The following is a 24,624-nucleotide window of genomic DNA, read 5'->3' as shown; positions in this document are numbered from 1 at the left end:
TAATCCTGTTCTCCAGAGCAGGTGCAGATTCTCCCAGCTTTTGAGAAAGGGGAAAACAAAGCTTGAATTCTTCACAACTATGTCAGTATAAAAACACATTGGAAGAAAACATATGAACTACAAACTGCAAAAAAAGGTGACACCCATAGTTTGCACTCAAGCAAAAAGAGATCTTTACTGATCAGTGCTGTCTCTAAGAGAGATACATAAAACTTGTCAATGTTAAATAAATGAACTGCATTTCTATGACTGTAATGAAAACTGCTTGGAACACCTATGGTTTTTTTCAATCCTTTTTTAGAAGAAAATGTGTAGTTATAAGAATGCCCGTCGCTCATTTTGAGTGACATAAATGCAAGGTAAAAATGACTGTATCTGTAAAATCGTCACTGAAATATAACTGCTTATACACTTTAAAAATACGATGTAATGAATAACGCAAAAATACCACCTGGTAAGTGTAATCTTGATTCTCTGGCAATGCATGACGGAAGTAGATTTTGTAACCATTTATTAATGCTACATCTTGACCTAGTTATTTGGGCTACTTACTGTAGGTATATGTTACGTTTTCTTTACTTGGGACAGCAATTAAACCTAACCTGGAAACAAATAGATCACTCGAGATTGCTCCTTCTTTTGGAAACACGCCAAGAGTGGTTCAGGGGAACTGCATGGCAGTGCACCGGGGACAAAGGCGTAGGAGGAACTACTCCAATAGTTATTTGGGAGTCAGGCTCGGATCTAGCCATGCTTTGGCGTCTGAAGGTCTGTTTGGGCCATGGGATAGTCCTGCTCTGAGATACACTGTACATAAGCAGCACAAGCCACGGGAAGGGAAGGCAGCAGGTGCCGAGATGAGCGGGGTTAGCACAGCCAGTCCTGAGAGAACCGGAGCCAAGGGGCAGGGCAGGGAGGCCTATGGGAGCGCCTCACACACAAGTAGTAGCTGATGCACGGAGGCTTCGCCATCTCGCCTTGGACCGGGCGTTACCGGGCCGGGCCGGGTCCGCCCGGCAGGAGTCCCGGCCCTGCCCTGTGGGCGGGCGAGCCGAGCCCGGCTCTCACGTGAAGGGTCTGTGAGTCCCCCCGAGCAGCCATCTCTGCCCTTTCAGTCCTCTCGCCAGTTGGGATCCGGGACGCAACAGCAACCGCACGGGCACACCGACCACAGAGGGACGGGACGGGCCCCGCAGCGGCCCACAGGGACACCAACCCCTACCCGGAGCTGACAAGAGCCTAGGACCAGCGCCCCGCGGAGAAGCACTGCGCATGCGCCCGCCCGTCGGCGGGGAGGGGATGCTGGCGGAGGGAAGGGCAGGCAGCCTCACCGCCACTACTGCGCAAACTCCCTCTTCGGCGCATGCGCACACGGCCCCGCGCCGGGCAGCTGCCTGCCCTTTCCCTCCTCCTCTCAGGTATCGATGGCGGCGAGTGACGCGGAAAGGGCCCAGCAGCAAGTGAGCGGCGGTGGGGGCGAGGAGGGCTGCGGGGAGCAGCGCGGGTGCGCTCGGGGTGTCACGGTCCTGCCGCGCCGGGCCGCGGCGTCCTCGGGCAGGCAGTATGAGCGCCGCGTCGAAAGGGGTGACTTTAGGTGGCTTCTGGTGAACCCCGGGCCTTGTGAGGAGCTCCGTGTCCGTGGGCCGCCGTGCTGTCCCAGTGGCAGCGCGATTGTCTTTGTTCGGGCACCAAGGGGTGACTGCGCATTTGCGCTGCAGACCCATTTCAGGTGTTTCATTTCTAGGTGGAAGGTGGCTCTCCGGTTTTTGTGGGAATTTGCTGGATAACTTTATTCACTCTTCCTCAGTAAGAGCTCGTACCAAGGCCTTGGGGTCTTTCCTCTGCAGGGGGATGACCCAACCGGGAGCAGCACCGTTTGGGAGCTGCAGGGATGTGTTGTAGCTGCTCCACGTCACTTTGCTCACCTTGACACTGCTGAGAATTACAGGATTATCCACAGAAATGCAAAAGCTGGTGTGTGTATGGAAGAACTGAGCAAAGGTTACTTATGCTGTGAATTGGAACTGGATCCCCAATATTTATGGCCTTCCATTGCAGTGCATCCTTTCACATCTGTAAATAAGCTGTAGAACAGCAAGACTTAAAACTGTGATTGGCACACAAGGTTGTGGGCTTTGGGGGGGTTTATTTATTTTTGCATAATGCTTTTTCTAGATTGATGAAATTGAAGCCCTTTCATCCATATATGGTGAAGATTGGTGTGTTGTTGATGAAGATGAAAAAATCTATTGCATTAAGATTAATGATTGTCTGGATCAACCAAAATGGACCCTCTGTCTACAGGTATAGTGGTGTTAAGGAGTTTGGCACAGAATTTGCAGTTGGACTGATGCAGGCAAAATCTTGTGCCTGCATAAAACCCTTTTAAATAGGATTCATTATCTACTCGGATTAAGGAGCTTTTGGATCGGACTTTTTGACAGACTTTTCAGTGATTGTTCCTGTAATGTGCTTGTGATATTTTCAGTAGTTACATATCCTAATTCCACACCTGACAAAAACTAATTTAAGTGTTTTTTTCCAAAGACTAATTTTTAAAATATTTTTTTACATTGACTTCGTGTAGGACACCTCAGTGAATCTGCTGCAATTGCTTCTAGATTTACTTTCTGGAAAGTGTGGAGACAAAATGAAATTTGGATCAACTTAATTGAGTAACTTGCTACTTTATGTTTACAGAACTGAAAACAGTAAGTTTACGTAGTGGAACAAACACTGAAGTGTCTACTTAGGGAAGTGCAGTGCCACTTAAATAAGTCCAGTAACTATGTATGCAGCTCCTTCAAAATTTCTTCTGCACTTTATTTTGCATGACACTTCATCCACAAAAATTGCACCATGAAATATAATATTTGTATGCATTACCATTGTTGGAATGTTAAATACAGATATTCAGGTTTTCTTGTCATTCTGTAACAACATAGCCAACTATTTTCTTCATCTGTAACACTGGTTGTAGTCCTAGTACTCGACCATCAGAGCCCATCAGTAAAGCTCAGCTAGCTGAGAGGAGTTGTCCAATGAATACTTACCCTGAATTTCTTTCAGGTGATTTTGCCACCAGGATATCCAACTGCAGAGCCACCTATTTATCAACTAAAGTAAGTGAAGTTTTCTTTCAAACATTTGTATTTCTTTTCTGGATTACCAATGTTAATTGTTTACAGTGTAAGTTGAAGTTTAGTTAAGATGACTCCTTGAATTAAAGTATACCGGGGATGGAGGATGTTTCCAGCAAGAATATTCTATTCTTTCTCCCAAGTTAGCCTCATGGAGCTCCCTATGACAGTTTGCTCTCTTCCCTCAACTCTAATTCTTGCTGCATTATTTTGTGGCAAGGCAGCGATTAGACTGCAGAGGTATGGTGGCTGCTGCCTGTTGTGTTGGACAGTGATGTCTCATCGCTTCCTTGGGTGTACCCCTCTTGTCTGGATCCTTGTTTCAGATTGTAAGGCATGTTTTTCATCTGAGCACTGACTTTTGTTGGGATGGAGCCATGGCATGTGCCTCTTCCTATTTTCCTTCCCTGCTCTCCCCTTGTCTCCTGACATGTAAACAGATGCGAATGGAGACGTGTAAGCTTGGTCCCTGATTTGGATGATAGAGGGACCTGCAGGGTATGACACACAGCATATGTACTGAGCTTTGGTCAGCAATATTGACAAGGCAAGACAAAATAGTGCTGGTAAACTTGAGGCAAAGTTTATAGTTTAACAGGAGACCAGGAGGATGCAGATACAGAACTGAAGGGTCATTCTAAATATAATAGGTACTATGGTGCTGAAGGAGTTGGAAAGGTAAACTAATAATACGTAAGGTGACTCTGGAGTGACAATGGCCTACCATGAAAAATGAGTCCAGCTTTCTTACCTAAGGTAACAAACGGCAGTCGAAGTTAGGAGTCTTGAAGGAGAACTGGGTGGTCATGCTTTTACCAAGATGTTTACCACTGGAATCTTGTTAAGTGGGAATGACTGACAATGTTTTATTTTCAAAGTGTTTATCACATTTATTTTAAAATTAATGTTTGTTGAGATGTTGGAATTAGCATATGGGCACAATGTTCATTGTATTTCTTTTAATTCTAGTGCCCCTTGGCTTCAAGGACAAGATTATATGGAACTAGCAAATAGCTTGGAAGAAATATATGTGTAAGTTAGAGACTGTGGAATATAGTAAAAGGAGACAATGTATTTTCAGTTTCATGCCCTGCTTAATGTATGCTTTTGAAGTACCTGCATGAACTAGTGGTTGTGAAGTGATTGCTGCAATAGCCATAAAACAGCAAGTTTCTTTTATAAATCTAACAGTTAAAGATGCCATGTATTTACTAAGCATTTTGCAAGAACAAGTTGTGTTAAACTGACAAATTTCTTTCATATTGTTTAGACCTGGTGTTCTATAAGGATAGAAGTCTTCGTTTTGACTCCTAATACAATAGACTCCCTTTAGAATCTATGAGATTGCGTATGAATTGGTGCTATGAAGTATGAGATTTCTGCATCTATTCTGCATTTGAATGTTGAACCGCAGGATGTGAAGACATTTGTTCATGTCTTAGAGCATAAGTGGCAAAACAGTTGTGGTGGGTTGACCCTGGCTGGATGCCAGGTGCCCACCAAAGCTGCTCTATCACTCCCCCTCCTCAACTGGACAGGGGAGAAAACATAAAACGAAAGGCTCGTGGGTCAAGATAAGGACAGGGAGATCACTCACCAATTACCGTCACGGGCAAAACAGACTCGACTTGGGGAAAAATTAGTTTAATTTATTGCTAGTCAAATTAGAGCAGGATAATGAGAAATAAAACCAAATCTTAAAACACCTTCCCCCCACCCCTCCCTTCTTCCCAGGCTTAACGTTACTCCTTATTTTCTCTGCGTCCTCCCCCGCGCGGCGCAGGGGGATGGGGAATGGGGGTTGGGTCAGTTCATCACACGTTGTTTCTGCTGCTCCTTCCTCCTCAGGGGAAGGACTCCTCACACTCTTCCCCTGCTCCAGTGTGGCGTCCCTCTCACGGGAGACAGTCCTTCATGAACTTCTCCAATGTGAGTCCTTCCCACGGGCTACAGTTCTTCACGAACTGCTCCAGCTGTGGGTCCCATCCACAGGGTGCAGTCCTTCAGGAACAGACTGCTCCAGCAGTGGGTCAGTCCTCAGGATCAGACTGCTCCAGCGTCCCCCGCGGGTCACAAGTCCTGCCAGCAAACCTGCTTCAGTGTGGGCTCCTCTCTCCACGGGGCCACGGGTCCGCAGGTCCTGCCAGGAGCCTGCTCCAGCGCGGGCTTCCCACGGGGTCACAGCGTCCTTCGGGCATCTGCCTGCTCCAGCGTGGGGTCCTCCACGGGCTGCAGGTGGATATCTGCTCCACCGTGGACCTCCATGGGCTGCAGGGGGACAGCCTGCCTTACCATGGTCTTCAGCACGGGCTGCAGGGGAATCTCTCTGCTCCAGTGCCTGGAGCACCTCCTCCCCCTCCTTCTTCACTGACCTTGGTGTCTGCAGAGTTGTTTCTCTCACATATTCTCACTCCGCTCTCTCTGGCTGCAACTGCAACTCCCATGTAACTTCTTTTGCTTTTCTTAAATATGTTATCACAGAGGCGCTACCACTCTTGCTGATGGGCTCGGCCTTGGCCAGCAGTGGGTCCGTCTTGGAACTCGCTAGCATTAACTTTATTGGATATAGGGGAAGCTTCTAGCAGCTTCTCACAGAAGCCACCCCTATAGCCCCCCCCTGCTACCAAAACCTTGCCATGCAAACCCAATACAACAGTTTTTCTTAAAAGATAGCTAAGGGATAAGTAGGTTTTAAAACAAATTAAACACATGTAGAATCTATTAACTAGAATCTGTAACATAGCAGACTGTTTATTATCACAGTGTGCAGCTAACAACAACGCATAATGAATGCATGAGAATAAATGAAACATTTAGAAATACTCAAATTATGTGTTTTTGAATTGCTGTGAAATTGGGGTAGTAAATGTAGTAATTTTATATGGTTTATTTAATTCTTTCGGATCCCAAAGATAATATAAACTAAATGGAACGAAAATATGTCATAAGGAAGCACAGTCATGCCCAAAATACTGAAATCTGAACATCTTGCATAAGAAATGTTTTTTAATGCTGTAAAATAAGGAAGAGAGCACTTAGCTTGCATGAGGGTTTTTTATCTAATTACTCAGTTACTTTGATTAACTGGGTTTCTTATCTAATGAAGCAACAGATAATTTAAGCAAGTAAAATTGAATTTGAAGTGTTAAAAATGCACAAGGATTTTAAGTGAAAAGTTCTATGGGATCATATTAACCACAGTTGTTCAGTGGAGCAAAAAGGACAGAGATTGTCCTTAACTCTGTCCAGATTCATAGGATTTGCTGGAGTCTCTGCCAGAGGTAGAGCTGCTGTAGGTGGTTCTTCAAATGCCCTGAGCATTTGGCACAAGTTGCCATGTGAGGACTGTGAGGAGAAATAGCATGGTTGTGAAGCACTTTTTTCTTTCTTTTCTCTCTTTTTTTTGTTTTCTTTCTCCCTGCAGTCTTGTAGGCTATTAAATTGTGCTAGTTAGATCAGTCCCTTGCAGCTCCGTTCTGTCTGTATCAGTTGCTGTTCAGAGCCCTCGCTGGTCCCTCTCATTTTTGTTTGTTCAGCAGGAAACGAGTATGTTTGTACTTTAGGCCATATATGTCATTTTAGACTGTTTAAAAACTTTCTGGAGTAGTCACTGATGTGCACAGTGTTTGTGAAAGCCTCCAATGTCTAAATAGTTGTCAGATAAACAGAGGTACTCTGCATCATTTACACTGTGTGTTTTACCAGGTTTCTAGTCCCTAGTGATCTAAATTGTGTAGTTCTGTGTCGTGGTTTAACCCCAGCTGGCAACTAAGCACCACGCAGCCGCTCGCTCACTCCCCCCCACCCAGTGGGATGGGGGAGAGAATCAGAAAAAAAGAAAAAACTCGTGGGTTGAGATAAAGACAGTTTAATAGGACAGAAAGGTATGAAAAATAATGATAATGATAATAATAATATGACAATATTATTAATGTACATTATTACTAATATGTACTTATGTGGTGCCCCAGATGGTGGCAGTAAGAATAAAATTAATGAGAAAACATGAGTTACCTATGGCCCTAAATCTTTAGCTTTGTTTTTGAGACAAACATGCACAGTTCGTAAACATATTAAAATATAATTGCGAAGACAACTTTCCAGAACATCATTTTAACTATATTTTGAGTTGTTTGGGTCCTGCTGCACATGAAGGCAGTATTTCTTAACTCTGAGTATGCACATAAAAAACATGTTCATCCCATCCTCCCCCAGTACCTTAATACACACCTGTGCCCCCTGACTAAGGACTGCTAGACCTAAATCCTTACCTCCCTGTCCTATAGGACTGCTTGCTACCCAAACTCTAGCATATGAGTCCAATGCTCCACTGTGTCTACTGCCACTGACCTACTATCACAGTCCGCTGAGATCAACCTCTGCTGTGTGTGCACTGACTACTTGAGGGGGAAGAGAAGTGGGGCTGTTCCAAGGAAGAGCCCCCCTCCCAAACATGAAGGGAAAGAGTCCCCTACAGCCACAGAGCAGCTGAAGGAGCTCACCACTGGCAGTACAGTACTTTTTGTAGAGAAAACTGATCCAGAGCAAGCTCTGAGGCTAGACATCCTAGCTTAGTATTCTGTTGAAAATACTGAGGACTGTCCAACTTACACTTCTCACAGTTGCCTTCCCTTTCCTTAGTGGCCAGAAAGTTTCTGTCAGTTGCCTGTTTTCCCCCAGCATTGGTGCTTTTAATGTTTAAAAAAAAAAAAAAAAAAAAAAAGCAAGCCACAAAGAGAGTATATAATGATGCAGATATCATATGTTTCACCCAGTGAGCTACTAAGAGAACTTTCCACAAGCCTAAGATCTTTATCTCACTAGATTATAATGTTCTATTTCTGCATGTCTGAAATCTTTATGTTATTTGGTGTACTTTCCAAGTGAAATCCGCAAAAATGATTCTTCATTCACTGTGAGTTTTAACTTCCAGACAGAACCTTGGTGAAAGTATACTTTATTTATGGGTGGAGAAGATACGAGAAGTTCTGATAGAAAAGGCACAGTCATCAGACCCAGGTACTTCAGAAAATACATGGGTTTTTCAGTTTATTTCTTGTTCAACTGCAAAGTAAGATTTCATTACAAGTTAAAGCTTTATGCCCAGTTTTGTATTGGATCTAAATAACAGAAAACAAGAGTCTCCAGTGTTGTGGCTTATTGTTTTACAGTGATAGCTTCCCTTTTTAAAAAGCAGTAGGGAAAAAAAGGAGGGGGGGTGGCCTCAGTGAACTAGAACAAGGTCCTCAGTTCTCTCAGAAATTAAATTACTTGCATGAAAGCAGAGTGCTGCACACAGGTATATTATGCGTTGTCCTCTGTTCTGCAAAGCAATCATTCATATCAGTAATTAATTTCTGGTGTTGAGTGCACTCTTGGAGGATTGGGATTAGCCTCAAGAGAAGGTAAACTTCAGTGGAATATGCAGACAAATGACCAAGTATTCCATCTTAATTGCATTTTACTATATTGGGATGAGAAGTACATCATCACTAGAGTTGCAGTGATTATTCTGCTGTTACTCTTATAGTGATAGAGTTTGTGTAAATTCACAGTTGTTCTTTCAAAAGGTGGTGGGTGTTTTTTGTGGGTTTTTTGTGCGTTAAAATGCTAAACTGCTATGAAATGCATGAGTGACATGCATGCATGCATTTGTGGCAAAAGAAAATAGAACTATTTTTGTATGTCATGGGTGTTAGCTTAGTCCTGTGAGGAATAAAAGACTGAAGAGAAAAAAAAATTATATTTTCAGTGCTGCTTCGTGATAAGGTCTAGTTTTAGTCTTTCAATAAACTGTGCATTTTGTTGCTACATCACAGACATTTAAAAAGTCATTTTTCATTGACATGACTAAAGCAGTGGATACTGAGAAGTGAAAATTTTACTGACAATATTGGAAGTTTGTTGGGTATTTTGGCAGCAGCCTTGTGGCTTCTGCTTAATACATCTAATGATTTTCCTAGGCCTTTTGAACATGTCATATCACCCCTCCACTTTTTTATGGAAAATACCTATGTTATAAAAACTGCATCATCACCACATCATAGGACCTCTAAATAGGAAATTAGATTGTGATATATTAACTTGCCTGTATGGTAGATTCCCTCTAAATCCAGTTGCCACAGCACTAACTGTGTGTGATACTTACTCTTTTGCTATTGACTACTATTTTTTGTATGTCCTATGCATGAAGGAAAATAGGATTTTGGGAATCACAGAGTGCTTGAAAAATGTCCAGAGAGATGTTTCAAATATAATGATTTTATAACCTCATGAAGTAGCATTGAACAACAGCTCTACATTTTTCCCCAAATGACCAATAAATGACTGGAGTTCTTGTAAAACGTCACATGATTTTGGTCTCTAAATTCAGATTAAATTAATGGTAGCATTGTAAATGTTTAATGGAAATGGGTAAACGTTATTGTTCTTTTCTTCTTAGAAATACTGTTAATTAGTTAGTATTGAAACAGAAGATATTATGTAAGGATCCCATAGCATGAGTATTGTATTCCTAATTCTGAGGAAGATTTTAGTTAATATTGGACTAAGAATTTCTGGGTTTTGTTCTACTTAATGCTCCTATTCTGCATTTCATAATTTTTAATGGCAAACTGATTTGAACTGAAAAGCCAGAGATTTTTGAGAAAAAGAATTTGAAATTTTGTTTTACTTGTCTCGCAAAAAAAAGTGTAATAAATTCTACTACTTGTATCTTAATAGAACCAGATATTAAGAAAACCAGTGAAGAAGTTGATGAAGATGATGGAGGTGATTTTCTCCTAGACTATCAGCCCATTCAGGAAGATTCAATTAAAATGTTAAATTACTCTACATCTGAAAGTCAAGAAGGTAAAAAATATGCCCTTAATCCTGATGAAATAATTTAGAAGAGAGAGGCCTTAAGATTCTAGTTTTCTACTCAGCTTTTGAGTAAAATTAATAACATTAAAATTATAATGAAGATTAATAACAATTGTAAAAAACCCCGTATTTTTGGTGGTTCTGTATGTCATCTAGTGTACTTCACTTTAGCAAATCCCTTTTTTAAACTTGAGACATTCTTTACTTATGTAGCCGTATGCATTGTTTCAGTACCCTTAAAAGAAAACAAGCACTTCCTTGTTTGTGATCAGTAGATGAAGAACTGCCATCCATACATCATGGAACCCCAATCACAGATCGAAGGAGTACTTTCCAGGCACATCTGGCTCCTGTGGTGACACCCAGACAAGTTAGTAGAGATCAATTCTACTCCTTTTGTCTGTACTTTGAGCTTGACAAAATATGACTGAAATACTTGGGATTAGCTAAATATGTCTGTCTGTCTTTGCATCTTTGTGTGCTAATATTGTCTGAGTAGTTATCAGTTTCTTGCTTTCACTATCAGCTAAATAGCTCTAAATATCAGCTCTGCAGTGCTTCCTACTATTTACCATTACGTGCATTAGATGTAAGAAAACGAGAACATTGAAATTTGACTTTTGGATGTTGGCAAGTTTATCGTAAGATATTTGGAAGCTGCTGAGTCTACTATGTGTTACTTGGAAAATGAATTAAAATGAGTTTATAAATGTTTTCCCTCCTTCAGAAAGGAATTCTATTGAAAAGTACACTTGGATAATGTGTAAGTAAATCTTTATCGAGATGTAAGTGAGAGGGGTAAACATGCTTCTAGAGTTGTATTTGCCTACAACTAGAAAAAATGTCTGCACTAGTTCCTGTCTCTTATGGGAATCATTGGTGAATGTAGACCTAGACAGAGTGCTGGAAAAGAGCAGCTACATTTTGTTTCCCATCAGCAGTTTAACACAAGGTAAAGAAAGTGTCCTTGTGTTTAATGTTACTGATTTTTTTTTTTTTTTTTTTAAATCCTTTGTGGATGTCCTGGTTTTGGCTGGGATAGAGTTAATTTTCTTCCTGGTAGCTGGTATAGTGCTGTGTTTTGGATTTAGTAGGAAAATAATGTTGATAACACACTGATATTTTTAGTTGTTGCTAAGTAGTGTTTATACTAAGTCAAGGATTTTTCAGCTTCTCACGCCCAGCCAGCAAGAAGGCTGGAGGGGCACAAGAAGTTGGGAGGGGACACAGCCAGGACAGCTGACCCAGACTGGCCAAAGGGATATTCCATCCTGTATGACATCATGCCCAGTATATAAACTGAGGGGAGTTGGCTGGGAGGGGCACATCGCGGCTCGGGAGCTAACTGGGCATCGGTTAGCGAGCGGTGAGCAATTGCATTGTGCACCACTTGCTTTGTATAGTCTAATTCTTTTAGTATTACTATTGTCATATTATTACCATTATCATTATTTTCATTCCTTTCTGTCCTATTAAACTGTCTTTATCTCAACTCGCGAGGTTTTTTTCCTGATTCTCTCCCCCATCCCAGGGGTGGGGGGAGTGAGCGAGTGGCTGCGTGGTGCTTAGTTGCCAGCTGGGGTTAAACCACGACAGTAGAATTTGTCCCATTGCTTCTTGCACCAGAATTAACTTTCAGAATCCACAGCATTGTATGAAAATACACCTTCCTGTGTTTGCTGTGAATCAGTCACTCGTAACTTTGTTTGTTGCGCCTCTCCACTTTCTCTGTGCAGTTGGATTTTATAGACATCTATCATATTTTATAGACCTTAGTTTTCTGTTTTGTGAGCTGAAGACCCCCAGTCTATTTTGGTATGTGTAATGTATGCTGTAATCTTTTTGAGATGCAGACTAGAACTATACACAACACTGAAGATGCAATCACTCCAAGGACTTAGAGTGGTGTGAAGAGTTTTTCTGTTTTCCATGTTCTTTTCCTAGTAATACCTTTCAGTATACTTCTTTGACCTCTACTGAGCGCTGAGCTTGTGTTTTCATAGAAGTGTCTGTTATTTTTGCAAATGCTAATAACTAGTTTGGAGTCACTTTGTACATCACTTTGCATCTATTAACATCAGTCTCCTTTGATGATCCCTGCTTAGTGGGGAAACTACTGATCTACTCATCTTTTCTTGTCATTAACTGAGAGTTAAACCTTGAGAGGATTTTCCTCTTCCCTTTTATCCAATTCTAGCTTTTATTTTAAGAATTTTTGGTAAGGGATCTTGTCAAATGCTTTTTGAAATTCCAGGTAAGCTAGATCTACTATAAGCTCAGTGACTCTGAAAGAATGTTGAGAGATTGACAGGGTTTTGAGGCATATTTCTGTATACAAAAGCTGTCACATTTTAAGCTGTCTGTGGTTTTTTGGGTTTTGCTTCCCCCTCATTAGTTTGCCTAGTATGGACATAAGACTTGTTGGTCTTTAGTTCCCTGCATACTTCCTGGAGTACTTTTGAGATGTTGGTATTGCATCAGTCACCTTCTGCTGCAGAAACAGTTTTAACTGGTAGGTTAGATACCTGAGTTATAGTTCAACAGCTTCATACTCCAGTTCCCTTTAAACTTTTACATAAGTATGATCTGGTTTTGCTGATTTATTTCTATTCATTTTATCAGCTTGCTCAACCTTATTCTGTGGTAAGGCTCCACTATGTCATCCTTGCCTGACCTTTTAAGTTCATATATACTGTACATTCATTTAGGTTTTTGTGCTACAGCTGTATCTTCTTTAAGTGATTCTTTTATATATATTATATTTATCTGCTGGCAGTACAGATCGCTGGTAAGCTTCACCTTCTTATGTGTTTGAGGAAAAAAATTATTAATTTTATTTTTACACCTTCAAAAATGTGCTGTGCTTTTCACATCTCTTGTCATCTATTTTATTTTTCTTTATCTGGATACAACTTGAGCTGTTTTGAACACACTTTCAGCTTTTTTGAGCTGTTCTTTTGCTGCTTGCAAAGTGAAAGTAATTTTATTCATTAGGTTAATGTGGAATAACTCAGTGTTTTAAAATACTCAGTACTTTACCATTTTCATTAAAGTAGCACTGCACTTCAGGGGCTTTCTTAGCTGTGCTCAGTCCCTATGAACCGTGAGTCCCTGTGAAATGTGTTGCTTTAGAAAGGGAAGAAATTGGAATCATTGGCTTAATATCCTTTTCTCATTTTAAAAAACTCTTGCTCTTTGATTATGATTTGTGAGTAAGATTGTTTCTACTTATGAGGAAGTCTGTACCCACAGACAGGGGTTTCCAAAAGGGCAGGTCTGTGTCAAGAAATAGTACTCACTTAAAGCAGGTTAGTAATTTCCATTTTGCCTGCAAAGACATTCTTAATTTCTTCCTTTTATGACTTTTTTTTTAAAGTCAACATATACCCAGTAAACCTAGGAATTTCCAGTCAAGACTTAATGGTATGTGGTTAGTATAAAGCTAGAGCAATTCCCCAAGTGTCAAATCCATCTTGTTTCACAGAGTCTTGCTGTACAGTGTGAGGTGATTGGTCTTCAGACTGCAGGGAAGCTTTACTGTGGTGTGGACTGATTTTTCTGAAAGAAAGCCAAAAGAGGTGAGGAATGGGGTAAAACCTGCACCTGTAGTGAAAGCTAGCTTCTTTATCAGCTGAAGAGATCAGTATGTGCCCATAATACTTTATCTGCCTAATCTATATGCTGCAATGGTATTCACTGATATTTTAAGACAGTACACAGATTGCTGTGTAAATTCCTTTATTGAGTATTTTTAGTAGTGGAACTTAACTTCCAATGTAGTTTTTAATAATGACAGCCAGAGTAATACTGTAGTTACTCGCATAACAGAATGTGTTACCATAAACCTTATGGGGCAAAGGTAGTGATAGGCATATTTCAGGTAGCAGGCTATATTTGGTACCACTGCTTTTCCTTGTCTCAATTTGGCTTATTCTGACACTTAAAATGTAGGTGGTTCTTGGACTTGACATTGATTTAGTAAGGTGGGACTAAACTGATCTGTTGTTTAAGCATCTTGTGTCTTTTATGAGCAGGTACCTCACTGACATGTAGAGAATTACATCCCTTAATTCTCTAAAGCAGGAATAATAGAGAGGGGAACAGGAGGAAAAAAAGGCTCAGGAGCTACAACAGGAAAAAGGATAAACAGTTGCTTAGCTGTAAGATGTCTGTCTTGGAGGTTCATTGCTAATACAGACACATAATGAATCTTTAAGGGCTGTTTTTAGGAGTCTGGTAGCTGACAAGTAAGTAATGTCAAAGGTGATGATCATTTCATATGCTTTGTACCCTAAGTCCATGTATTGAAATGTATTTTTGAAAGTGTATTAATTAATATAAGTTGTCTTTCTTCAGTATTCCTCTTTAGGGGAAAAAAAAGGAGAATACAGGTGTCTGAAGCAGTGTTCTCCGTTAATAATAGGAGTTTTTTTATTGAGGTATCTTATATTTGAGGTGATTTTTGTAAGTGGAATTTCTTCGAGAAGAATTGGAAATAGCACAGTATAGCTAAGACAGATATTAAATATGTATATTGATTACTCCTCAGAGATGTTTTTCTTTGGAGTGGAAGGCAATTCACTTGCCAAGCATGTTTTCCCAAGCTTTCTCGACTTGAGTAATGTTTTGCTCAAAGTAATATTAATTTTGTATTATGTACTAAAACAATGTCTTGATCAAAGCTCTCCTTTTTGCTAGACCAAATTGGAAAGGGTTGAACAATTGCTAGCTTGTTTAAAGAGAGTAGTGTAGAATGTAGTAGAGCTTTCTAAACATCACATATTTTTGTGAAATAGGTAAAAGCAGTGTGCAATGGGAAAACATATGTCAAGTTGTGTTATATTCCAGCTTAATGTTATAGTTGAAAAAAGTAAGCAGGTGTAATTGATACTTAATACCGATTAAAAAATGTTTTCTTGATCTTACTGTCTCTCTTGTTTAGTAAAGCGATTTGACACTTCTACATCTTCAGCAATAACATGAATGTACACAGTGTACAAATTCAAGGAAAAGCTGTTTTCAGTATCCCAGAAAAATGATTTGAAACTAGCATGAGGGTACTGAGAAGCTGCTTCTTGAGTTATCACACTGAATAAATATTTAATTCATTTTATGTCAAAGTGTAAAACTGTTTCATTATGGTATTAAGAAGGAGATGTTTGTTTAGCAGTGATATTGAGACGGTGCGTAGGAAATTCCCATTACAAAAGGAAGCTTATTTCTGTTTTTTTAAAGGTAAAGAGAGTTCTTGAAAAATTATATGAGAATAAGAAAATTGCAAGTGCTACCCACAACATATATGCATACAGGTGAGAGATGAATAGTGATTTTTTTTTTTTTTTCCCCCCAGTGTTCTTTGACAAATGAGTGCAGCACATGAGAAAAGTAAAATCCATCAAAGAACTTCCCTGCTGTTAAATCTTTATGGGAGTAGGTTTCTTATTTGTATGGTAAAGGTTTTAGGCTTTATTTTGAATTTGAGGTCAAGAAAGTAGAACGTATAGTAGGAAATACGTTAAGATAGTAAAGCAGCATTAGGAATAAAAAAAAGACTAAAAGTGGATTTGAACATGTGTTGTTACACTTTGTATAGTATGTGTGAGCATGGAAATGCTTCATCAGCCTGAACTAAATATGTTTTTACTTGGGCAAAGTAACTTTTTTCCCTCCAATCTTATATTTAGAAATAGCTGCAAATTTTTAGTTGAAATAGGAGTTGAAACAGAAAGGCTGATGCAGACATCTGGCATATGAAGTTTCAGCTGAAATATGAGAAACTTCAGGGAAAATGAGAAACGGGTAAAAATGAATTTGGCAGTGGTCTGTCTCTGGCAACTTTTGTGAACATAGCTTATGTGAAATGAATTGGTCTCAGTCCAGGTAGTGATGTAGGTTTTCTGAGGAATGTAAGTGACAGTAAAAGGAGCCACTTTCATTACTGGAAGAACAGCCATCTGAAAAAGCATGTATAGACACTGATCCGTTCATGCATGTCCTGGTGTGATCCTAATGAAACATGAAATGAGAGCAAGTGAAAGCTTACTTTACCAAAAAGTCTACCTAAATAAAAGGTTTCTGTAAAGAGGGGATTTCTGTTGTTGCTGCTGCTGATCTGGCTTCTTTCACTCATACTATCTAAATACACTTCAAAAAAGCAACAGAAACATACTTACTGCTTCATATTTGTCATTTAGTACCAGAAGCCTCTTTGTCACTGCATCACATGTGTATTAACTAAATGAAATCAATTGGTAACAAACAGTAGACCTCTGACCATTACTTCTGGAAAATTAGACCTGGGCAGCTGTCCTTTATATGAAACAATACACCCCAAAGTTTCCTGGAGTGCCCCCTGAGGAAGGAGATGGCATGGAGAATCTGAAGGTGAATTTCAGTAAGTTTCACGCTGCTGCTGGAATGACTCTGGAGTTAACCTGAAGTAGCTAAAGTCTATGTAAAAGCTTCTCAAAACTTGTTCTACTGTACAGATAAGTATTTGTGGTTTACCTTAAGCCTCATCCTGTTTTCGTGTGAATGTCCTTAGCAGAGAAGTAGAATTGATACACATACATATGAAAGATCTCTGAGACTTCATTAATCATGTCAAAATGTTAGTTGATTGACATTTTTTTAATCTATTTTATGTTAATTTTTTTTCTTTTTTTTAAGAATATACTGTGAAGATAAGCAGACATTCTTACAGGATTGTGAAGATGATGGGGAGACAGCAGCAGGTGGACGTCTTCTTCATCTTATGCAGGTTATAGAAATTAATCTTTGACTTCTGGAAGTCTTGAACAGATTTTTAAAATCACTACAATGTAAATAAACTTGTAGAAGATTGTTTTAATTCTTGCTCTGCTCATAGCCAAATAGATGATTGCTTTCTCAAAGGTGAAAGAAAAAACACAGACTGTTGCATGCATGTAGTAAATTGGGATTTCCAAGTCTTGGATCATAGAAACAAGTAGTGTTTCATAGGTGGTAGTAATAGTTTGAACAGTTTAAAAGGTAAGTAAGTTTAGATTCCTATCCTTACTATGTGATGTAAGGTATATAGAAAATGAAGACTGGAAGAAGCTGATTGATAGAATGTAACAGCAGACCTATGCACAGCCTTTCATTCGGTTTCCTTGCATATTCGTAATAAAAAGACACTTATATTTGAACTTGCAGAGTAGAACTTCAAATGCAAAAGGTAGTGGGAGTGAAGGAGTTAGGTTGTTTTGATCATTTAATCTGTTTCTTTGTGCTGTTTCCATTTTTGGGTCGTTATCTCTTATACTCACATATATTTTAGTTTTCAAGTGTTGAAATAATATTCCCTCGGCAAAGTTGCTACTAAATATGAATTGAGATGGATAAATTTTGATTCACTGGCATGATGCAAGCCCTAGTAAAACCATAAATAAAATATCATAACTGCAGGGGATAGCTGGGTACATCTTATGCAGTGCCTCAAGTCACTTAACTATATCAGCACACTAATTATTGTTTTTAATTTTGATTTTTAGATTGATGTCCCCTTCACAATAGGGGTTTTCTTTTCCCGTCCTTTGCTTGCTTGCATATTCTGTTGCTTAATGTGTTGTACTCTTATTCCTGGAGACTGTTTTAAAGCTTTATTTATTTATTTATTTCAAAGCTTTCTTTTTTTTCCTGACAAAAATATAATTGATGGAAATATTTTGACATTTTTCACTTGGAACTTTTTGAAACTTCCTAAGTAACTCAAACCTGACTTGGGAAGGAAAACTTACATTATGTAATATATGCAAGTATATGTGGCAAGTGTGAAAACATTATTGTAATAAAAATAATGTAAAGAAACAACTTTGCAGTTACTGTACCTCAATTTGTTCTGAGCTTATCTGCTTTTTCTCAGCATGTTAATGTATACTTTTGAAAGCTGTCAGACTTACAGTGTCTAGGCACTTAATATTCCATAAAAATCCAGTTTAGAAAGTGACATGGTTTCCCCTTTCAAATGTGAATGTGTCTAAATCATATGGGTCATCTCTCTCCATCTGTAGTCCTAGTTACTGGGAATATTTTTGTTTTGGAAGAGTACTGCTGTAGGGATCACAAAAGTGCAATTTTCACCCATAGGAAAAGATTAAAATAGTTTATGGGCTGATTTCTAGATGTTCGTAGGTCTCGTAGTTTTTCTGTTATGAGCACTCATGACGTATGATATAGGCATGAAAATTAGGTGGTTTAATACACTTATTGTTGCTGTACTGGTTCTTCTTTTGCAATAGAAATCTTATCTCGTTTCAGATAAACCTAGCACTTCAGTCAAGATAGCACTTTCCGGTTACAAGAAACTGTATTTTAGATTAATTCTTTTGAACTTAAAGTTAGAGTTAAAAAATTTCCCAACTGTGTTTGGCATCCTGTTTACTGTGAACAGTTGCTATACATAGACTTTATGGCTAATGTGTAAATGTAGAGTAGAAAATGCCTGTCACAAAACCTGCCCCAATCCTTCTTTCTTTTTTTTTTTTTACGTTATCCTTTTCATTCTAAAATTCTAAGAATATTTCTGTTTTCACAAACAGTGATAGAATCTTCTAATAGTATTGTTGAAATTAGTCAAATATATATGTTTTTCTCCTTAATGGAGACGGTGAATAGTTGTTAACATGCTTTATTGATAGCTAGCTCTTAAGGGATTTTTCTCACCTCCACCAAACCACCCTGATATCTTGCAGACCACAGTGTTTTTGCTCAGCCTTATGCAAATAAAGCTGTGTTTGCTCTGTCTGGCTCCAAGCCATCTGCATGCATTGGTGTAGTACTGTGCAGGACTTGAGAGGAAGCTGTTTATAAGTGAAGACCTTCCACAGAGATTTCAGATGCCTTTGTTTGAGGGACAAATTCAGGATCGTGGTTACTAATCACGCAAGACTAATTTGAGCAAAAATGCTAACTGGTGATGGTCACTACATGGTTCCATGCAGTAATGTATTTCTTATATTTTGACAAGATGTGTGTTTCTCTCTGATACTTAGTTGGCATTACCTGTGTTACTAGTGTTTGCTGATGATGGGGAGATCTTGAGGAAAGAATTGCTGTAATGCGGAATAAATGCTAGTTTTCAAGTCTAGACAAATCACATTTAGATTTTGTGAAAAGTAAAGCTGTTGAAGGCCTTCCATATTTCTTGCCTTTAATTGCAGTAAAAGAAATCGTCACTTCTGTTTAACACTCTACTTGATTTTGTTACTCACGGTCTTAAAAAAGCTATATGAAGGTCATTTAGTTCCTTTCAGTCCTAATTGCTAATGCAATTATTTTATGTTGTGTGAACTTTATATATGCCTTTTTGAATTCAGAAAGCAACTGCATGGTTGTAAGGGACTAAGACTCAAACCTGGAAAATGCAGAGGTTTTTATGTATTATTCAGGTGCTGTTGCTAAGTCCTTCACATGGCAACAGTATTAGCTTATGGCATTTTAGGCATCCATATGTATAATGCCTGTCCCTTGGCTGTTACTAGCCTCGTCCACCAACACTTCCAAAAATGTGGATAGACAGTCTGCTTAGTGACAGAGGTTCTCTGGAAATAATAATTCATCATACCAAAGAATAATAAATGTAATTCAGTAACTTTCCCTATAAGTAATGCCTGAAGCTTTTGACACATGGATGAGCAACTGTAATGCACACAAGATAGCTTTGCACCCTTTCTGAGGGATATATTGACTCATTTTACTTTGAATTTACCTTTGGGTAGGAGCTTGGAGAGGGAAACTTACCACAACTGCTGAATTGTCATTATTTGTTACCCTCTGATAACATATGTGTGACGCAGACCTGACTGTAAGTTCTTCTTAAAAATGCAAGATAGCAGACTTTTTAAAATTGGTGTCAACAGTAAAACTTGTTCAATTATAAAACAACTTTTCTTTTCTTTCTTTTTTCTTTTAAACAGATTTTGAATGTCCACAATGTGTTAGTTGTGGTATCACGCTGGTATGGAGGTATTCTCTTAGGACCAGATCGTTTTAAACATATAAACAATTGTGCAAGAAATGTACTTGTGGAATACAACTATGTACCTTCAGTGGTAAGTTTCTGCTGCTTAGAATGAAGGCATTTGTATGTGAACTTGTGTAAATTGTCACTGTTAGATGAAGCCAGAAGAAAAGCGTGTGACTACCCGTGTCATCCTCTGGTTGCTTTGATGCGCTGATAGTATGCATAGGATCAGTACAAAGACTCCCGAAGAACTTCAAAAGAAGTTAGTGACCTGGTTCGTAAGTGTAAGGTGTGCAATAGAAGGGTGGCAGCAGTTGAGGACATTGATCCAGAACACAAATTTGAGGGTTAGGGGACAGTGGGAAGGGGAAATGCCTCTTTCTGTGTGTTCAGAAAACTGGAAGCTGCTGCTTCTCATGCTTACCTCTGCCACCAGTTCTAGTGTGTAGGCAGACTGAGCTTGGGAATCGCTGTAACTAGTAGGCATTTTAAAAATTGAAAGCTTTGTTAGACCCAAAGAAGTTTTCAGAATTATAGATGATAGACACCATTTTAAAAAAATCTAGACTAGAAGAATTCAAATCAAGTAACATTAACTGGTGCAGAAAAGATTACGGGAAAATGTTTCAAGGGAGCTTAAATAACTCAGGAGACAAAGTTCCAAATGTCTTTAAATGGCATTTTACTTCTTAAGGGACTTAGGTCATTTAATCATTTAATATTCTTGGTTTTTAACATTTCTTTTCTTCATCCTCAGCATATTAGATATGTCTATGTACATTATAGTATGTAATTGCTAACAATAGAAAGTTTAAGACAGTAGGAAATAATTACTAATGGATACTTGAAAAAATATGCAACTGTCAGTTTTCCTTTTTACATGAAAGTATCTAAGATTACTGTGGCTGAAAGCTGAGCATTCTTCCCCATTCTTCCCTCTGCACTTTTCAGTTATTTGTTTTTGCCTTTTAGAGGTGCTTGTATATACTTACCGATTTATCTTCTTGACAGTTTATCAATGTTCTTGTATTTGAAAGCATTGCTCATAAAAGGAAACTAACAAGATTTTTAAGCATTTACCCTCACAAGAAGGTTTAGTACCAAAAATTGCTTCTTTTTTTTCTATTTTTAATGACTTAAATCACACTGTGTTTCTTTATTTTGTATTAACAAACATGTTTTGTTACCAGTGTCCATCAGAAAAATAACAGATGGAACTTAACGGTAATTATTATTCTAGTACCATAGATATGGCTCTTGGAAAAAGAATTCTTTTAGCTAACTCTCTTCAGAATAGCAGAGTTCAAACATCCTGTTAGGGTCTGTTTCCCTCCCATGTGCAAGAGGTAGAAAGGAGTAGATTAAAATGTCCCCGGTTCTGTCAGATGTAGTGGCAGATTCCTTCACCATTTTGGGGAGTGCCTGCAGTGAATGCCTGCTGAAGAAAAGTCCTGTTTTTCAGAATTGGCAGTCAGAGTAAACTACATTACAATGTTGATCCAGCAGGACTAGCAAAATTTTGTTTTTCCCAGCGTAGGGTTGTTTCACTTAGGGAAGCAGTTTTAATGTACTGATGTACAGTATATCTCTTGATAAGGCCACACCCACACTAGAAGGAGTTCTGGAGTATAGTGCAGAAGTATTCCTATATCGGTAACCTCTTCCTTGAGTGGAAATAGCTTAGATTATTTTTATGTTTTATGCTTCTGTTGGCATAGCTATGTCTATAATTTTATCATTGCTGAAGGCAGAAGTTTCTAAATAGCAAGATGTCCTGGTTTCAGCTAGGACAGAGTTAATTTTCTTCCTAGTAGCTGGTATAGTGCTGTGTTTTGGATTTAGTAGGAAAAGAATGTTGATAACACACTGATGTTTTTAGTTGTTGCTAAGTAGTGTTTATACTAAGTCAAGGATTTTTCAGCTTCTCACGCCCAGCCAGCAAGAAGGCTGGAGGGGCACAAGAAGCTGGGAGGGGACACCGCCAGGACAGCTGACCCAACTGGCCAAAGGGATATTCCATCCTGTATGACATCATGCCCAGTATATAAACTGGGGGAGTTGGCTGGGAGGGGGCATCGTGGCTCGGGAACTAACTGGGCATCGGTTAGCGAGTGGTGAGCAATTGCATTGTGCACCACTTGCTTTGTATAGTCTAATTCTTTTAGTATTACTATTGTCATATTATTATTATCATTATAATTGTTTTTCATTCCTTTCTGTCCTATTAAACTGTCTTTATCTCAACTCGCGAGGTTTTTTTCCTGATTCTCTCCCCCATCCCACTGGGTGGGGGGGAGTGAGCGAGTGGCTGCGTGGTGCTTAGTTGCCGGCTGGGGTTAAACCACGACACAATATAAACAGAAAAATTAACGAAACTGAGTGGATAAATATTCTACAACTCAAAACTTTCATAAATCCCAGTGAACTATGAACACTGTTCATATTAAAAATAATTCTTATGGGTGACCTTGAGAGAATACTCATGGTACATAAGAATGTTGTTTAAATTTTGAAATGCTTGTTTTTCATTTCAGGAAGAATCATCTAAACAAGCAGGAAAGAGCAAAAAGATAAGGAAGGACAACAAGAGGAGAACAGAACACTAATTTATTTTTTAAAAACTATAAAAGATTATTTTGCACATATTTATACAAAGAAAACATGGACATTATTGCCTTAATACAACAGACATTTTGTATTCAAAGAGAATTCAGTAAAGCTGTTTTTCATCTTGTTCTGTGATTTCTTCTGCTGTTCTGAAGTAGAGCTTAGACACAGCTGTATTCTGTGTATTTCTGTATTCTTATACATTTCAGCTCCTTGTTATGAGGGCATTGCAGCATCTGGAACCATTTCCACATCCCACCCCCTCCCACTGAATGATGGTTGACTAATTTAAAATGTGGATTACTTATCTTCTCCATTCCAGGTTTCAAACTCAAACATCTGTCTTGTATTAGTAATTGAATACTCTAGTTTGTTGTATTGAGGGTGAGACTGGAGTCATTCATAGACCAGGTCACTTACAAAGTTTTAGATTTTCTATACGTAAAAGGAAAGTGTGTGGTCCAGTGCTGTATGGCCTTGGAGAGCCTGGTCCTGCCTATGCAGTTCTCAGTCATGCTAGATGGCGCCTGCTTGGTGACATAAGAAAGACTGAACATGGGTGATGAACTAAGAAATGTGAAGAAACTACTTCAAAATTTCTTTCAGGATTGTTCTGTGGCTGTTGGGACTCTAGGAGCCTGTTGAAAAGCTGAGGATTAAGTGTTGTGTAATTTAAGGAACCCGTAATTTCAACAAAGAATATGGGGATTTTGAAATCGGACTGTTACAGCTAGTAGTGAACATTAGTAAAGATTCTGAAGTGACTTCTGTTGGTGTAGAGTGGGAAAAAAACAAATGTTAACAGTGAGATCACAAACACTTGAATTTTCTACTCTTCTATTAATAGCTTCCAGACTTTTCTCTAATGCATTACAAAAAAATTAACAGGACCTTTTGTCAGTTAATTGTCATATTGCTAGTTAGATGAGATTTAAATATTTTTTTTAACATTCCCTTGATATGTTCCACTTGGGGAGGATGGACTTTAATGATCTGTTGTTTTCTTTTTCTTTTTTTCTCAAGTTCATTTCTAAACTTTGTGATCCATTAATTACTAGCTGAGTCACAGGTGCTTTCTTAGGTCGGGTATACCTTATGTAGTTTGCTCATATAGTAATGTCAGGGCTGTGAGTATTTTTAATGACATTTCTCTAGTGGCACTTCTGTAGTTTAAAGGTATATTTGTAAGACTAGCTTATTTGACCACCAGTTCAGTATACATCTTTTTGCCAATATGTTCTTACACTGAACTATTCATTATAGTTCTCCAGCATGGGTACCCCAGAAAACCTTTCCCAAGGCAAACTTCAGCTAATCAAAGTACTCCAGAGTTTGATATAGCAACAGAGATATTCCTTAACAATTTCAGTAACTTGAAAAGTACCACTAAAATATGTGATTAAAAAAAAAAAAAAAATTACCGCTGATTCTCTGGCAGATAGGTCCTGCATTGATTTATTGAAACAATTTTATGCAGTTACATTACCTTGTCTGCATAGTAAAGCTCTTCTGGGTTCAGCCTGAGCATATGTACTTGTGATAATAAAAAGGCATTCCTCCCAGGGAAGGAGATTCATGTATTACAGTATATAGTAGTCTTGTACTTTTGGGGTCATACAAGTATTTCTTGTTCATAGTTTGTCCGTCTTATGGATAGACTCTTTTAAGGTAAAAATTGTGCCATTCGCTTCCAGTACCTTATTGACTTAAGTATTCCAAAGTTTCTGTTGCTTTTACGAAAGTTTGAAATTGTAGCAATTACTTAATATGGGAAGCAGGTGAATTGCGAGAAGTTCTGCTGCAGCTGCCCAAGATGCAATTCCATTCATGGTAATGCATGGGTTTTTTTCCAAAGAGCGTCCTTTAAGCTTTGAATGCTCAGAATCAACAAGTTATTCTGAAGGTCTGAACTTTTGAGGTTCAGTCTGAGGTATGTGAAAGCTAGGTGTCTGATTTTTTTTTTTTTCCCCTCCCCATTACTGTTTTTTTCAGGAAGTACTGATGCTTGTCCCCAAGAATCTCTTGTTT

General features: G+C 38.8%; 1 protein-coding gene across 2 annotated transcripts; it reads left to right on the top strand.

Moving 5' to 3' along the window:
• The first annotated feature begins 1,424 nt into the window (after window positions 1–1,424).
• IMPACT (impact RWD domain protein) lies at window positions 1,425–22,725 on the top strand. Of its 2 annotated transcripts, none has more exons than XM_050892540.1 (11): window positions 1,425–1,460; window positions 2,176–2,304; window positions 3,070–3,122; window positions 4,110–4,172; window positions 8,074–8,159; window positions 9,864–9,992; window positions 10,280–10,374; window positions 15,240–15,313; window positions 16,674–16,764; window positions 19,943–20,077; window positions 22,524–22,725. In XM_050892540.1, exons 1-11 carry the CDS (start codon window positions 1,425–1,427, stop codon window positions 22,593–22,595), a joined length of 963 nt encoding a protein of 320 aa, XP_050748497.1. In that variant the 3' UTR covers window positions 22,596–22,725. The 2 variants fall into 2 exon arrangements, with proteins under 2 accessions (XP_050748497.1, XP_050748496.1); XM_050892539.1 differs by having other exon boundaries at window positions 10,277–10,374.
• Window positions 22,726–24,624: the final 1,899 nt, after the last annotated feature.

Source organism: Gymnogyps californianus, chromosome 2, assembly GCF_018139145.2.
Source record: "Gymnogyps californianus isolate 813 chromosome 2, ASM1813914v2, whole genome shotgun sequence".
In the NCBI taxonomy this organism is placed as follows: Eukaryota; Metazoa; Chordata; class Aves; order Accipitriformes; family Cathartidae; genus Gymnogyps; species Gymnogyps californianus.
The sequence above is the reverse complement of the archived record's forward strand: the minus strand, read 5'-3'. Positions and strand labels throughout refer to the sequence as shown.

Excerpts from the sequence above, each read along its gene's own strand:
- IMPACT (XM_050892539.1), top strand. The coding sequence starts at position 1,425 with ATGGCGGCGAGTGACGCGGAAAGGGCCCAGCAGCAA. Across the intron at positions 3,123-4,109 it reads CCACCTATTTATCAACTAAA|TGCCCCTTGGCTTCAAGGAC; the intron begins GTAAGTGAAGTT and ends TTTTAATTCTAG. Across the intron at positions 4,173-8,073 it reads AGCTTGGAAGAAATATATGT|ACAGAACCTTGGTGAAAGTA; the intron begins GTAAGTTAGAGA and ends TTTAACTTCCAG.